The 15,509-nt window shown below is 46.8% G+C and overlaps 1 protein-coding gene across 1 annotated transcript in view; it reads left to right on the top strand.

The window, feature by feature from the left end:
• The first annotated feature begins 9,057 nt into the window (after positions 1-9,057).
• Positions 9,058-15,509, top strand: part of TACR1 (tachykinin receptor 1) — a 55,487-nt gene continuing 49,035 nt past the window's right edge. The window contains exon 1 of the mRNA XM_081017474.1: positions 9,058-9,717. Coding sequence (XP_080873600.1) covers positions 9,338-9,717 — 380 coding nt within the window. The 5' untranslated portion in view covers positions 9,058-9,337. The remainder of the gene's footprint in view (positions 9,718-15,509) is intronic.

The raw sequence follows: 15,509 nt of genomic DNA on the forward strand, positions 1-15,509 counted from the left end.
CTCTGGAAGAATGGCAGATGAAGGTGATGGACTATATGGAACTGGCGGAAATGACTGGCAGAATCCAAGACCAGGGAGAAGAGTTGGTGGAAGAAGATTGGAAGAAATTTAAAGACTATTTACAGAAATACTGTAAAATTAATGAATGTTAGAATGATGTCAGAATGAAGTTACGTGGTTTTAGCAGCAATATTACTAAGGAGTATGTAAAAATGGATTGTTAACAGGTGAGAATCTAAAGTTATAATATATTAAGTTAAAGGATTAGGATAAAAACAAAGAGGGAAAGGATTTGCTGAATTAGCTAACTGAACTGGAATACAAAAAAGGGAGGTGTGAGGAGGTCAGGGAAACAAGTAAATGAAAGACAAGACATAGAAAGATTGATTTGTTTTTAAGTGCTTTTACTTTTCTGTATTTTGTATTTTTTCTTTTTTTTTCTTTTCTTTTTCCTATTTTTGTAACCTTTTTTGAAACTTCAATAAATATCATTTAAAAAAAAAAAAAGTATCAATAAACTGCAATGTTTAACTATCCACTGTTTCTTTGCAAAGGAGGAGGACGCAGAGAGGACCAGAACAGGTGGGAAAGGATACAACTTTTCTGCCAACAGAGAAGAAAATTGTGAAAGTAGAGATTCCTTCAGATTCAAAGCAAGACATTTTTCAGTTCAACTATTTGGAAAATGGCAGTGCTTAAGCGTCCACAGTTGCCAACAAAGGTCCGTATAGTAAAAGCTATGGTTTTCCCAGTAGTGATGTATGGAAGCGAGAGCTGGACCATAAAGAAGGCTGATCGCCGAAGAATTGATGCTTTTGAATTATGGTGCTGGAGGAGACTCTTGAGAGTCCCATGGACTGCAAGAAGATCAAACCTATCCATTCTGAAGGAAATCAGCCCTGAGTGCTCACTGGAAGGACAGATCCTGAAGCTGAGGCTCCAAGACTGTGGCCACCTCATGAGAAGAGAAGACTCCCTGGAAAAGACCCTGATGTTGGGAAAGATGGAGGGCACAAGGAGAAGGGGACGACAGAGGACGAGATGGTTGGACAGTGTTCTCGAAGCTACAAACATGAGTCTGACCAAACTGCGGGAGGCAGTGGAAGATAGGAGTGCCTGGCGTGCTCTGGTCCATGGGGTCACGAAGAGTTGGACACGACTAAACAACTAAACAACAAGCGTCCACAGTATCTTTGGAAAGAAAGAAGACAAAGAGAAAACCCAAATCAGTCTATGCCCCTGCCCTCGTGACCTCCATGGACCATGCCCAGCCTAGTGGGTACCAGCTGCCTCTACTCTAGTCTAAGTGGTTTTATAGGGGTCACCCTCTTTGGATGGTAGTGTGATTGTGGGAAGATTCAGAACAGAGGCAAGGAAGGTCTTCTTCATAAAGCACACAGTTAAACTATGGAACTTGCTCCATCACTGGAGGCAGTGATGGCCACCAACTTAGAAGGCTTTGAAAGAGGATTAAAGAAGGATTCCAATTCTGGTCTTCATTGTGGTGATTGATGCCTCTCCCATTTGCAGGAGAGACTCAAATGGAGGGGGGGTTACCTGAGCCTATAACACCCACGAAAACTCCCAAAGGTATTCAGGAGACCAGGGTACCCACATACGTCTTTGTGCCTGCTCCTGCCACTGAGGAAACAGACAGGGTGTGTGTGAAGATGCTGGATCTTGAGCCCTCCACTGCTGAGGCAGTCTCCGTATCTGCCAAGGCAAGAGACAGAGCTCCTTCACAATTCAGAATATTGATTCCAAATTAAAGGCGCCTCCGGAGGAGGTGTGGACAGTGAGCTGCAATCTGAATCAGACTATCAAAACTGAGGTAGGAGATTTGGGTGTCCTGCCATAATTAAATATGGAGAGAAGAGAGGAGTAGATCTTCCTTTTTATTATTACTGTTATTGTTATTATTTAAAGCCTGTGAGAGTTTAATACCTACTCCCTCTGTGAGACCTGGAAGCTGGACTTGATGGGCCATTGGCCTGATCCTGCAGGGTCTTCATACGTTCCAATTTTTGCAGACATACAGTCTACAGAAGGTGACCAGAATTCTGTTTTGAATATGTTTTAAAGGGAATGTGTGTATGTAGCCTTAATCTGTCATGATAAGCCAGCAGTTGTGCTAGCTGGGCCTGATGGGAATTACAGTCTGTAACATCTGGAGGGTACAAGATTGGGGAGGCTCCATTATGCTGCACAAGCCAAACTTTACAGCTCCATCTGCATGCTATAATGATAAGTCTCAAACTTGGAACAGGTGACTTTCCTGTATGCCTGCAAATACATCTCTCCTGTAACAGGGTCATGTGTAATTGCAGGTTGGAAAATCAGGTGTTAACTTGACTTTCTGGTACAAACTGTTTCCCAAAGATCTAGCACCCTCATGTATTATCTCAGCTTGAGTCTGTTTGCACAGAGCACAATAAGTATATACATGAAATTAACTGGCAGGCTTGCTGACCTCAGCACTCTTTGCATCTGAAAAACTGAGCGATCAAAAGCAAAAGCTGTTCAACTTTGGGAGGCCATATCCAGGCTCTAGTGACGTGTCAGGATTTAGCTCTGCACCAGCAAGCTTGTTTGCTGTGATTATGCTCACCACATGGAGAGAATGTGTATGGAAATGGGATCATAGAGATGGGCTGCAGCTTAATGGGCTAGAACATTATTTTATTTATTGCATCTATATCGCACATTTTTTCCAAAGAGCTCAAGGTGGCACACATGGTTCTCTCCCCTCCCCATTTAATTCCCACAACAACCCTGTGAGGTAGGTTAGGCTGAGAGGCACTGGCTGCTTCAAGGTCACAGTCAGTGAGTTTCTTCATGGCTGAGTGGGGATTTGAATCCCAGTCTCACCCTGGTCCTAGCACTCTAACCACTACACTATACCACCTTCCTTTGCCTTTGCTGCATTTCACCATTACCATGACCATCATTTACCTGTATCCTGCTTCTCCATGGAAAACCAAGCTCAAAATGGCCCATTGTCCTGTCTAGCCCTGACCTGAAGCCAGACATGGAGTCCTCAGACAAAGCAGTCACCCCAGAGGTTGAGGGCCTTGAGGAGCAGGCAGGCCCCCTCAATCTAATGCTGAGGATCCTGGTTGAATCCTGATGGAGAACCCCAGGCACTGTCAGAGGACCTGGACCTGTTTCTCCCCCTCCCCCCATCCTCAGGTCCAGGCTGAAGAGCACAGCTTTAACAGAGGGACTCACAATTGCAAAACATATTCCCTCTCCCGCCCCCTTTTCCTGCCATTCTTTTAATCCTATTCTTTTTCTCTGTCTTTTAACACTTTTTAAAATGCCACCAACTTTGGCAGCTCAGCAGTAGCAGTTTTTCCTGCCCAGAGTGCTTCTGGGGGGGAATATTCTCCAATGTTTGCAGAATGGGGGTGGGCAGACATCTGGATAGCACAGCAACAGGCAGCAAGAGGCCAGTTGTGGCAGTGCAGAGAGAGAGAGGCAGACCAGATTTCATTCACACACACACATATATGTGAGAAACTTTTCAGCATACGATACAATAAAAACCAAACTAATCTAAATAAAAATAAAGAAGACAAGAAGGAACAAAGAAAAGAGAAAAGAAAAGAAAAGAAAAGAAAAGAAAAGAAAAGAAAAGAAAAGAAAAGAAAAGAAAAGAAAAGAAAAACAGCCCTCTACCAGAGGTATATCTTAACCCTTGTCCAACACAAAAAGGGGGTGGACCCTCCCAGCTCTGTGTGGAGATCGTCTTCATTTCATCATCTCCTGCCTCCTACTTTACCATTCCACTCTCATATTCAGGCAAATCTTGATCAATATCCCCTGCCCCCAAGGTCTTGTGTATTTTTTACTCTGATCTTTCTCTGATTCCTTTTCATTCAATTGCTCATCCAATAATTGCTGCATGATACCAACAATCAGTGGGGTATTCGACAATACCTTTGCCATATTGGGTTCTGTTTGTCTCCCCCATAACAGTCTCAGGCAGGCCAGATTTCATTGTGGAGACGCATTATTTTTGCTGCTATCTGGATTATGTTTTTGAATCTGTTTTTTCACTGTTAAACCTTATTATGAATCATCAGTGGATTCCATTGCATCTGAAGCTGTTGTTTACAATTTTAAATTCTATTGTGCCTCTCTTATGTAAACTTACGTTGCAAGTGTTGTGCTCCAGGTGATGGCCTTGGGGGGCTGAGGTCCAAGTTCCAGAGGATATCAACCTTGGCTAAAGATCTCACCCATGAGGGCAGGCTTGCAGTTGCAGCAGAGTCCAAACAAACCAAAATCAAGGGTGGAGAATCAATCTAAGTACTAACACGACCCAGAGGCAAAGTCAGGCAGCAGATGAATGTCAATATCACAGAGAGATAGGGCAAAGTACAACACAGCAAGGTAGGGCAACCAGGATGAGCAACAAGAATGAAGATTACTGTTCAATAAGAGCTTCTGTCCTTGTGTTTTGGAATGGGAGCATGACATTCTGTCCACCTCGGATGCCATCATTTTACAAGTGCCTCTTACCCTTAGCGGAGTAAGGGGAGGAGTTGGGAGTGGTGTCAATTTCAGCCTCTGGGCTTCATGCCCTTGACTAGTTGTTGTGTTGCAAGTCAGGGCAAATTACTATATTTAGAACTTACATATACTGTAGTTCTGCTTGGTGCCTTAACCACCATGATTCATAATAACACTGAATACCTGTGTTGTTTTCAACAGCTGGAGGGCTCAAGAGGAAGGCCTTAGATGCTCTGGCCTCCTAAACCACATCCTTACCATAGCTGCTGGCAGTGAAATACTATCCAGAGTTGCTTGCTCACTAGTTGAGCAAAGCAACCATTCATTGTAAGAACAACTAAAAACTGATGCCCAAATTTGAATTCCCTCTCTCTTAGCTCCCTGTCTCTTTTTCCTTGCATTTCCCAAACTGGAACTAAAGTGGCCAGTCCCAATTTGCCACCCATAAATTGGGCTCCTCCCTCACATTTGCTTTTTCATCCAGAGCTCTCCTCGAAAAGCCCCCCTCTCCCATTTTGGCAAACCTTCAGACAAAAGGCCAGTCCTCACTGGAGACTCTCTCTCAACTTTCTCTCAAGTCCTCTGCTGTCCATCTGCTATGTTTCCAGACAGCAGGTTCTTAGAATCATAGAAGTATAGAGTTGGAAAGGACCCAAAGGATCATCTAGTCCAATCCCCTGCAATGCAAGAATCACAGCCCATCTTGGCCCTTAAATCCCAGGTCTTTTGAGCATGGCAAGCCTCTGTCCCTTTCCTTAGTGGGAGGCTATTTTTAAAACATTTATTTGTTTCTGATGTTTCCCCCTTTGCTTTTAGCTAAAAGACTTCAGAGGCAGCTTACAAAACCCAGTAGCAGGAGTCCCTGCCCTCAAAGTGGACAATCTAAAAGATATGATGCATATGGTGACAGGACCTGGAGGCAGGAGTTCAAGGTCCCACTCAAGAGAATGAGTAGAGGCCCCAAAACATGCCGTCACTCCTAAGAGCATAAGAAGAGCAGGATTCTGGAAGCTGGATATGAACACAAGAGCCCTCTCCCCTCCTGTAAATTCCAGCGACTGGTATTCAGAAGTACTGCTGCCTCCAACTGTGGAAGCAAAGCAGAGAACGCCAGGGCAGGGAGACCTCTTTTGTGACTTCTGGGTCTAGCTACCTATTAGAGGGAATTATTATACAGAGGCTTTCCAATCACAGTGCTTTGGGAAAGTAATACATCACCTTGTTCTCCTCTGTTCTGTGCTCCTGGCTACTTCTGCTGGCGATGCTTGCTTGAGAAAAGAACTCTGGAGTCCTTCTGCCTTTGTACCTCATGCCTACACCCCCACACATCAATTTGGCTTTGCACTTTGGGTGCCAGCTGAGCAGAACAGAAGCCTGAAGCTGTCTTTCCTAGATTTATCCTCTAACTCCCCAGGCCCCTGCCTCAATGCTTCTGAAATTTCACAGCTTACTTTCCTCATGGCACCTCTACATTTTCATAATAAAGTAATTGCCCACAAATCCAGAAGGAGGGAAGCAACCCCCTTTTAGATTCCAGCAGCTGAGCTGTCAAAGTCCCTAACAGAAGAACTTCTGCATCAATGGTCTGTAATTTGGCAGATTTCTTACCTAAGGGCGCGTCTCTTATGTCTGCTGTTTTCATACAAATTGCACATAAAAAGCAATAGGGCAGAGTCAGTGGTTTCCTTTTGAGCCACACCAAAATGGTAAAGGCTGTCCTTGCAGGGAAACCACTGCAGCTGTTTTTGGAATTAGGCAAGATTTATCCCCTCAGAATATTTATCCCCTTAGTTGAAAAAAAATCTACTTCTGCCATTTTTAAAAAAAATAATTATACACATCTTCTTTTGAATGGAGGACCCCTTTAGAAGTGCCTACCACAAAATGCAAAGGACTTATTCATGGGTGTAGCCGGGATTTTTGTTAGGGGGAGCAGAAGCTCAGATATGTATTGATTTTTATTGATTTGGGGGGCAGCTGCCCCTGAGGCGTTCCCAAAGTAAAGGATCCCCTAAAACTTTTTTTAAAGCACGACAAACCAAAATCCATTTTTTAAAAAACGGGGTGTTGAGAGTGCCTTTGGGCATGCCTGGAGTGCAGCTGTGCTAGTGTGGGCTTGCTTCATGCCCTCCTTGGCTGCCATCTTGCCTTTCCCTCCCGTCACCTTCTCTCCCCCCTGCCCCCCGCCTGTCACCCCCGAGTGTGAGTTCTGATCTGGGGAAAGTGAAGCTCCTGGCACTCTGCACATGCTTGCTCCAACCTTTGCAGCAAAGGTGAGGGACCTTTTTAGAGCTCAAACGCATTTCTGAGCTTAAACAAAAAGTTTAAAAGTGGTGGACTCTTCTTCCTTGAAGGTTTTTAAGCAGAGGTTGAATACCCATCTGGCATGGATGTTTGAGCTGAGATTCCTGCCTTGCAGGACGTTGGACTAGATGACCCGTGGGACTCCTTTCAACTCTACAACTCTAGGAGTCTGTGATTTCTGGACTGGCTTCACAAATGCGTCATTCCTGAGGAGAAACACTTGTTACCTAAAATGTTTCTGCTTGTGCACAATGCTCCTAGGCACCCTGAGGAACTCTGCTTTGCACATGGCAAGGCTGAGGTTGCATCTCTCACCACCAGCCTCTGGATCAAGGTTTGATTCACTGCTTTCAGCTGCTTACACAAAACTCACTTCCTTCTGGATGATGGATGTGGAGCCAGATCTTGATCTCACAGCATTCTGGGAGTCCTTCAATATTGCTCACTGTATCACTTACATTAAACAGGCAGTGGATCGTAGAATTGTATGCAACCAAGCCTGAAACGGTGGGTGCCTGTTTGGTGGAACCTTTGGAAGGAAAGTGTGCACAATTTCAAGGGATTTCTAAACACTGACACTGAGGTGGAGTACCTAGTGCATATTGCCAGGCATGTGGGCAGGGATGGCTTTGCTGGCCTCATCCAGGAAGAAGTGAAAGAGCTAATTGTGGCCACGCTGGGGAAACTGGTCAGATTGAGTTCAGAATGTGAGGATGAGGGTGGTGAGCAGGAGCCAGAGAACTGGCAACTGCAGAATTTCCCCCAACTCTTCCAAGTCATAAAGCACAGAAATGATCTGATTGCAGAGTTTGAACCCCTCATGGAATACAGCTTGAAGATAATCTGTAGTATTACAGACACCAGAAGACCCTACAAGAAAATGTTTGATGAGCTGGAGGTGTAAATGACTATCAGACTTTGCAAAACTGATCTCACTGGAACAAGTCTGAATTAATTAAACCAAATAGTCTTAATTGGATTTTGAATAAATCTGCCATTGATTATTACTGTTTTGAATTTTAGTGTTATTATCTTCCTTAGGAGGTCAGGCAAACCACGGTTCTGAATAATGCTTTTTATAGGGTAGGAACTCTTTCTGCCCCACACCCCTTCCCAGCCAGACCCACTCTCCCCAGGTGACCCCACTGGCCTGCTGTATTTGACAGGTTTTTGCCTGGCTAGAATGAATTCTTGAACTCTGGTTATGCCGCTGGCTAGCCTGCATGGAGGAAAGATGAGGCCGTGGCGAGCGTGTGTCGGGGTTTTTTAAAAGCAGGTTTTCAAACTAAACTACACAAATTCCCCACCAGACCCCCCCCCCCCACAGCAGGGAAACAAACAAGAACCTCAAAGGCACACAAAGCCCGCTCTGCTCCATTGGCTTCCAGCCTCTGTCCGTGGTAGTTCTGCTCCACCATGCAGTGAGTATTCATTAATGGACCCAGCTTAGTTCAGGAACCAGAACCAGAAGGACTTTAAGGGTTTTTAGGAGGCTGCGATGCAACCTGCCCTGCCCAAAGTGCCAACCCCAGAGAAGAAAGTTTGGGCAGTTTGTCTGAAGCATTCTTAATACTGATATAATTTATGCAATCCTTGATTTAATTCTACCCTTATTTCGCTTTTGTGGATGCTGACACGTCTGCCTGCCACTGAACCACTTAATAAACACACAAGCCTAATCTGTCCAATGTTACCGGTATTTAACTGTGATTCCTACATTGCGGAGGCCTTTGCGGGGGCCCTTTGGGTTCCCTCCAGTTTCCGATTTTTCATACTGCACGTTATCGGCTTTTCAGCTGCACCCGCCCCACAACTCCACATTTTGCGCGCTAAAAGCAGCGTGGGTCTGGGTCTGGGTGTGTGTCAAACCAGCCAAGTCTAGGAAGGGCAAATGGCTCTGCCTGCCTCTTCCCCCTCTGGCCCCCGGCCCCGCTCACCCTCGGCCCCCGGCAGGTTACCTAGAAAACATGTGGCTCTCCGTTGGCAAAAGATTCCCCATCGCGGGGCTGGACGGAGAGGCACTGCGGGGCGCCGAGAGTTAAGGCAGGACGGTCCTGGTTCCGGGGCCCCCGGGGGCCCTCGCCGAGCAGACGCCTCCACTTCTGCCGCAGCTGCACCCCCCGCGCGGGAGCGCGCCCGGCCGCCTGCGCGCCGCCTCCGCTGCCCACCTTCCCTGACGCGCCGCCGCCGCCGCTGCTGCCGGGCTATAAAAAGCCGCTTCGCCGCCGCCACGCAGCCGGGCGCTCCACTCGGGCGGCGCGAGAGCCGAAGCCAGCCTCGACGGGGCGGCTCCCCGCAGGAGAGCTCCGCGCTGCCGGGCGCCGCGGAGAGCGAGGCGAGTGACCGGTTGCGGAGAACACCTGGGCCCCCTCCCGCTGCCCGACGGGCGCGGCAGCCTCTACGCAAACCCCGCGCAAGTTTCCGCGCGAGGGCCCCAGCCGCCACCCCCCGCCCCGTCTGCTGCTGAGGCGGCCCCCATGCTGCTCCCGCTGGCGCTCCCCGAGTTACCCTGAGGGCGATGGAGGGGACCCCCTCGAATGGCTCCAACGCCTCGACGAACGCCTCCCTCGACGAAAACCAGTTCGTGCAGCCGGGCTGGCAGGTCGCGCTCTGGGCGGTGGCGTACGCGCTGATCGTGCTGGTCTCGGTGGTGGGCAACCTGGTGGTGATGTGGATCATCCTGGCGCACAAGCGGATGCGCACCGTCACCAACTATTTCCTGGTCAACCTGGCCTTCGCCGAAGCCTCCATGGCTGCCTTCAACACCTTGGTCAATTTCACCTACGCCGTCCACAGCGTCTGGTACTACGGCCTCTTCTACTGCCGTTTCCAGAACTTCTTCCCCCTCGCCGCCGTCTTCTCCAGCATCTACTCCATGACGGCCATCGCCGTGGACAGGTGAGGAAGGTACACCGGCGCGCGGGGGCTGGACGCCGGAACCTGGGTTCTGGGCTTCGGGATGCGATGGGAAGACGCACGTCGAAGCGGGAAGAGAGCCCGAAGAAACGTGCTAGGGGAAAACAGGGGAGGTGGCTGAAGAGCCTGGAGTGAAAAGTGAGAGGTTGGCCAGCTTGGGATCAAGTCCTGACAAAAGTTGGGGAGCTGGTTTGTTTGTTGCGTGCAGGGCACAGCCGTAGTGGAGAGTGTCCCTGAGCAAGTGCAGAGTGTATTTTCCCAGGTTGACTGACTGCCTCTCCCCCTGTTCCTTCCATGTTTAAAAAGGTCACCTGTCAGGACTTGGGAGAGGCCCTTCTGGATCAGAGGGTGCTTTTGGACTAGGGATAAAAAAACCTGAGGGTCAGATGTGGCCCTCCATGTCTCTCTGTTGTCCCAGGCGGCCTTTACCAGCCCCACTTTTTAGCTGCCTGGAAAGTGTTCTTGAACTCTGGTTGTGTTTCTTGCATGGCAAGATGGAAGATGGAGAGGCATATGCATGTGTGTGATATAAGGAGAAAGCAGCTGATCACTCTTAGAAACAGTGTTGGACTAGAATGGAGCTCTGGGCTGACCCAGCAAAGCAGTTCTTGCTGCTGCTGCTGCTGCTGCTGCTTTTTAGGTATTAGAATTTATTGGATTTCTTATGCGCCTTCTACAGTCTCAGCCTGACTTACAAATGGTGCAAAAACACAGAAGGTAAATAAAAACATCATGCTAAACAGCTTGCCTCAGGATGGAATGGATATAGATTGGATATGAATATGGTGTTTTCAAATCAACACTGACAAAGATTCAAAAGCCTTACATGCAGCAGAAAGGTAATGTTGGAAGCGCACATAAGACCACCAGAAGAGCCCCACCAGATCAGGCAAAAGCAAACCCATTTTTAGTCTAGCATCCTCTTCTTACAGTGGACAACCAGATGTCCAGATGTGAAGCCTGCAAGCAGGACATGAGCACATGCTGCCCACTTGCGATTCCCAGCTGCTGTTATTCAGAGGCATATTAATCTCTGAGAGTGAAGGTGGAACCTAGTTATCATGGCTAGTTGCTGTTGAGAGCCTTGCCCTCCATGTATTTGTCTAAAGTCCACTCTTTTGGGTTACATTCCTTTTATAATAATAATAATTTTATTATTTATACCCACCCATCTGGCTGGGTTTCCCCAGCCACTTTTGGGTCCTGCTGTACCATGGAGATATGGCTTCAAATCCCTCCCTGGTCTCACACATGCCTGGGGCAAACTAGCACCTCCCACATTCAGTTCCACACCTGTGAAATGGCAGGCTTTGCATCATTGCCCTAAAATGAAGAAAACAAAGACTGATCACAGCTTGTTGTACTCTTATGAGACTCAACTGAGTCGTTAAGAGCGACCAGAACATCTCTGGTTGGAATTTCACCTCAACCAAGAACACACTTGGTGACTCTTTCAACCTCATCCCCCTGCGGGGATGATTTATACTATAGGATTGAAATAGTACAAGGAAAGTACGTCAAACACTAAAAAAAGCATTGCAAAAATGCGAGGTGTCTTTTAACCTTTCATCCAAGGAGCTCCAAGAGCCACATATATTATGATTCCATTTTATCCTTGCAAAAACCTTACAAAGTAGACAATGCAAGCAAGGTGTCTATCCTGTGGCCCTCCATAAGTTATTGGACGCCAGCTCCCACCAGCCCTAGCCAGCATGGCCAATGGGCATGGCTGATGTGAGCTGGAGTCCAACAACATCTGGACCAGTCACCACCTGGACCACTCTGGCTACGTCCAAGAATATCACTGTGTTCAGTATACCCCACTGATTCTTGAAAATAACTCATCTTTTTGTTGTGGTGGTATTACTGTTTTAGTTTATGACTGTCCTTCACTCTACAGACCCGGAGTGGGTTGCAATGATTTAAAACATGGTGTTAAAAACAGGTTTTTAAAAAGGCACACCACACATTCCTATGCCAGTTTACTCAGAAGGAAGTCCCACTAGGCTCAATGGTTCTTTAGCTGTGGTTCTTGCACTGCAGAGTGCTGGATTAGATGCATGGGCATAGCCAAGGGGGGTGAGCAATCAAAATCAATGCAAATCAATACAAATATGAGGTCCTGGCTAGGCCCAAGATTAGATGACCCTTTGGACCATCCTCACCTTCCATCTGTTTCAGAAGAGCCTGAGAGAAAGAATCATAGAACTGTAGAGTTGGAGTGGTGGTGGCAGAATAGTACCTGCTGCCTTAATGAAAAGAATCCTCTTTAATAGTTCCCATGGGAAGAGAGTTGTTAGCCACCCATACATTGTAAACATCTCTCTGTAACCTGGTGGAATTCAAAGCTTTCTGTTTATCAGTGGTGAAGCTCTTCTTGGCTTTAGCATTCTTCTTCTTTTTAATTTAAAAAAGGTCTCCACTTTCCAATATTCCTCACGTTAGAGGTTCTTGTGTGCATGCATATGTGCATTTTGAAGCACAATATCATTTTGTGAAATGAAAACCATTTGTTCTTGCAGAGCAGTAGCAGAATAGAATACACACTGCCCTTCACAATTGGAGCTAAATTGGAAAACAGTGTGGTTTCCCCGTTGACGACTATAAAACATTCCCAAGGTATAAAGTAAGGAATTCTCGTTATCTCTGGAAAAGATTCGTTTCTAGAGTGTTGCTCATTCCATTCTCCAAGTTAACTAGTTTTCACTTGGAGAGTTAATTGAAAAGGAGGCATGTTGTGTTGGAAAAGGCTCATCTGCAGTGTCATCTGAACGAGACAACAGAATTAGTCCTGATATACGGATCCTATGTGGGATGTGTAAGAGAGTGGGTTGCCTTTGTGACACCAAATAGAAGCATTTAGATGGTTTCTGTATATGCCATAATTCTATGAAGATTCAGCAAATATGCAAAATATGGCCATTTTGGCTCCAGAAACTTGTATCCATGAACACGAGTCATATTCCTCCATGGATTGTGACTAATGTTAAACCTGCCCAGTTACAGATAAAGTTCCCAATGAGATCTTTCCTTGGGCTGGTTTACTCATCCATATGCATATCTTGCTGTTCTGACACTTGCATCTGAAATACACATGAACATGTGAAAAGTTTTGTTTTGTTTTAAGTCACTTTGGAGGGTATGAAAGTTCCTATTTGTGAGAACAGATCTGCAACATTTGCATGTGCCAAGTCACCCCTTGATGGTAAAAGGGAAAAAGTCCAGTCGTGAATGACTCTGGGGTTGCGGCGCTCATCTCGCTTTACAGACCGAGGGAGCCAGTGTTTGTTCACAGACAGTTTTTCTGGGTCATGTGGCCAGCATGACTAAGCTGCTTCTGGTGCAACGGAACACCAAAACCAGAGCAGTGCACAGAAATGCCGTTTACCTTCTCACTGGAGCGGTACCTATTAATCTACTTGCACTTTTTGGCGTGCTTTCGAACTGCTAGGTGGGCAGGAGCTGGGACCGAGCAATGGGAGCTCACCCCATTGTGGGGATTCGAACTGCTGACGTTTTGATCGGCAAGCCCAAGGCTCAGGGGTTTAGACCACAGTGCCACCCGCGTCCCTCCACTTGATGGTAATAGGCATCAAATAATGATTATGCAGATGCAAGGCAGGTTTTTGTCACACACCGAGGTCTCATACTCGGGCATAAGGTGGCAACTGATAGCAAGGCGTCTGTTGCAGATCTTGGTGTGCTGGCTGAGATAGAGGAGAAGAGTGGGGTGTGGAGGAGCAGAATGCAGAATAAGGGATAAAACAAGGGGGGAAGGAGGTGAAGGGCTATCTCCCTTCTCATACCCTTCTGATGAGATTTCATAGAAGTGTCAACTGATGGAATGCTGCATCCATGTCTAATTCTTTCTCCTCAAAGACTCCTTGCATTTCCCCTCCCCTCCCTTTCATAGTCCTTCAGCTTCCTAATTTAGCCAATAGAGAGTCCCAAATTATATTGTGTGGCTTGGAATAATTGTCTGAACGTTGTAATGATGGGCTGTGCTGGACTCAGCCTGATCTTTGTGTGTGTTGTGGAAACAAAGAACTTGCCAGGACGAGAAAGAAGAAGCCGACAGTGTGGTGCAGGGGAGATTTGGGCAATGACAGCACATCACACGGCCTTCCCCAGCCTGGTGCCCTCCAGATGTTTGGGAGTACAGCTCTCACCAGTCCCAGCCAGCACAACTGTGCAAAATGCACATTAGAGCAGAATTTACTGTTGGAGTAGCAGATGTACTTGTCAGCAGCAGTCAGCAAAGGCTTTGCTCCCAGATTTGGAAGGAAGACATGGAACAGGCCTGGCATTAGCTGAGGAATAAAACAAGCAAGATATGGGAGGTTCCTGATAGGAACTTCTGATCTCTCTCCCTCTCCCTCTCCTTTTCTTTCTGTGTCTTTCTTTAGAGCAGCCATGGGGGATTCTGATCAAAGCAGCAGTGCTGGGAGGGAGACTTTTAACCCATTCCCTCCTGCACCATTTCCCCAATCTAAATCATTTCCCCACCTCCCAAGCTGCTATCAGTCCTGCAACAGAAGAAAAAAAAATGCAGGCATAGTTACACCCCTGTGTAAATAACAAGGAATGGCAGAGGGGAGCAGGATTAAACATCCCCTTTATAAGAGCCCAAGAACATCAGAAGAATTCTGCTGGGTCAGGCCAAAAGTAATAATAATAATTTATTATTTATACCCTGCCCATCTGGCTGGGTTTCCCCAGCCACTCTGGGCAGCTTCCAACAAAACATTAAAAATACAATAAAACATCAGACATTAAAAACTTCCCTAAACAGGGATGTCTTCAGTTCATATAGGTTGGCATTCTGTTCTTACACTGGCCAACCAGAGGCATAGGAAAAGCCCCAGAGCAGGAGCTGAGCGCAGTTGCCTTCTGCCTTTGCCCTGGGAGGTGGGACAGGAAGATGCTCTGATGAAAACCGGAGCCTCTCCCCAGCTTTGCTTCTGTATTAAAATAAAAGGGGAGGAAAGTGGGGCAATCTGCTCTGCCATGCTTGCTTTGGTCTTCTTGAGGACACAACTTTTTATTGACAAACTGCAAGAGAGAAGATCAGATGGGCTTAATGTGAAATCCCCCTTGGCCCTGAACTGTCCGTCTGCATCTCACCCACAAGCCCTGATGTCGTAATGCTTAAAGCCTAGATCCAAAGAACGGCAAAAAGGGGGACGTGGGCTGATGGGGGTCTCCTGTTTCTCAGCCAACCATCCCTCATGGCAAACTTTTATTGAAACCAAGGGGAGTTTCTACACTGACTTTAGAAGGGGAGGGGGAGGCTGCTGTTTGTGGAAAGGAAACAAATATGTGACAAAAATCCATTCATAATGCCCAGGCCCTCAAAATGTGCCAAAAATAGTTTTTTGGATGCCAGCCACAGCATTTGCATGGGGCTTGAGAGTGTTGGAATTGTTTCACGTTCTCTTCATGATCTTTTTGAAAGGCCAGTGGGTTAGCTCAGTATTATTCTCCCCACATTGCAGAGGGAAGAGGAAAAAGCCGCGAGGAGAGTGACTTGCTTATTTGAGTTTGCAGCACAGGTGAGATTGGAAAGGAAGACTTAGCAGAGCATTCCTTCCGCTGCTCTTTCTCCACTGCCTGTCAAATCATATGCAACTTCTTATTTTGATCAGCTTTAAGCAGATAATATCTCTGAGCAGCCTTCACCAACTGAGACTCTCCAGAGGCTTTAGAGTAGACTATACTCCCTTTGGAGCTGTGTTACTCGCACAAAGCAGCAACGCATGTGCAAAGGGGCTGTG

This window comes from Podarcis pityusensis (assembly GCF_964106645.2).
Source record: "Podarcis pityusensis genome assembly, chromosome: 8".
In the NCBI taxonomy this organism is placed as follows: Eukaryota; Metazoa; Chordata; class Lepidosauria; order Squamata; family Lacertidae; genus Podarcis; species Podarcis pityusensis.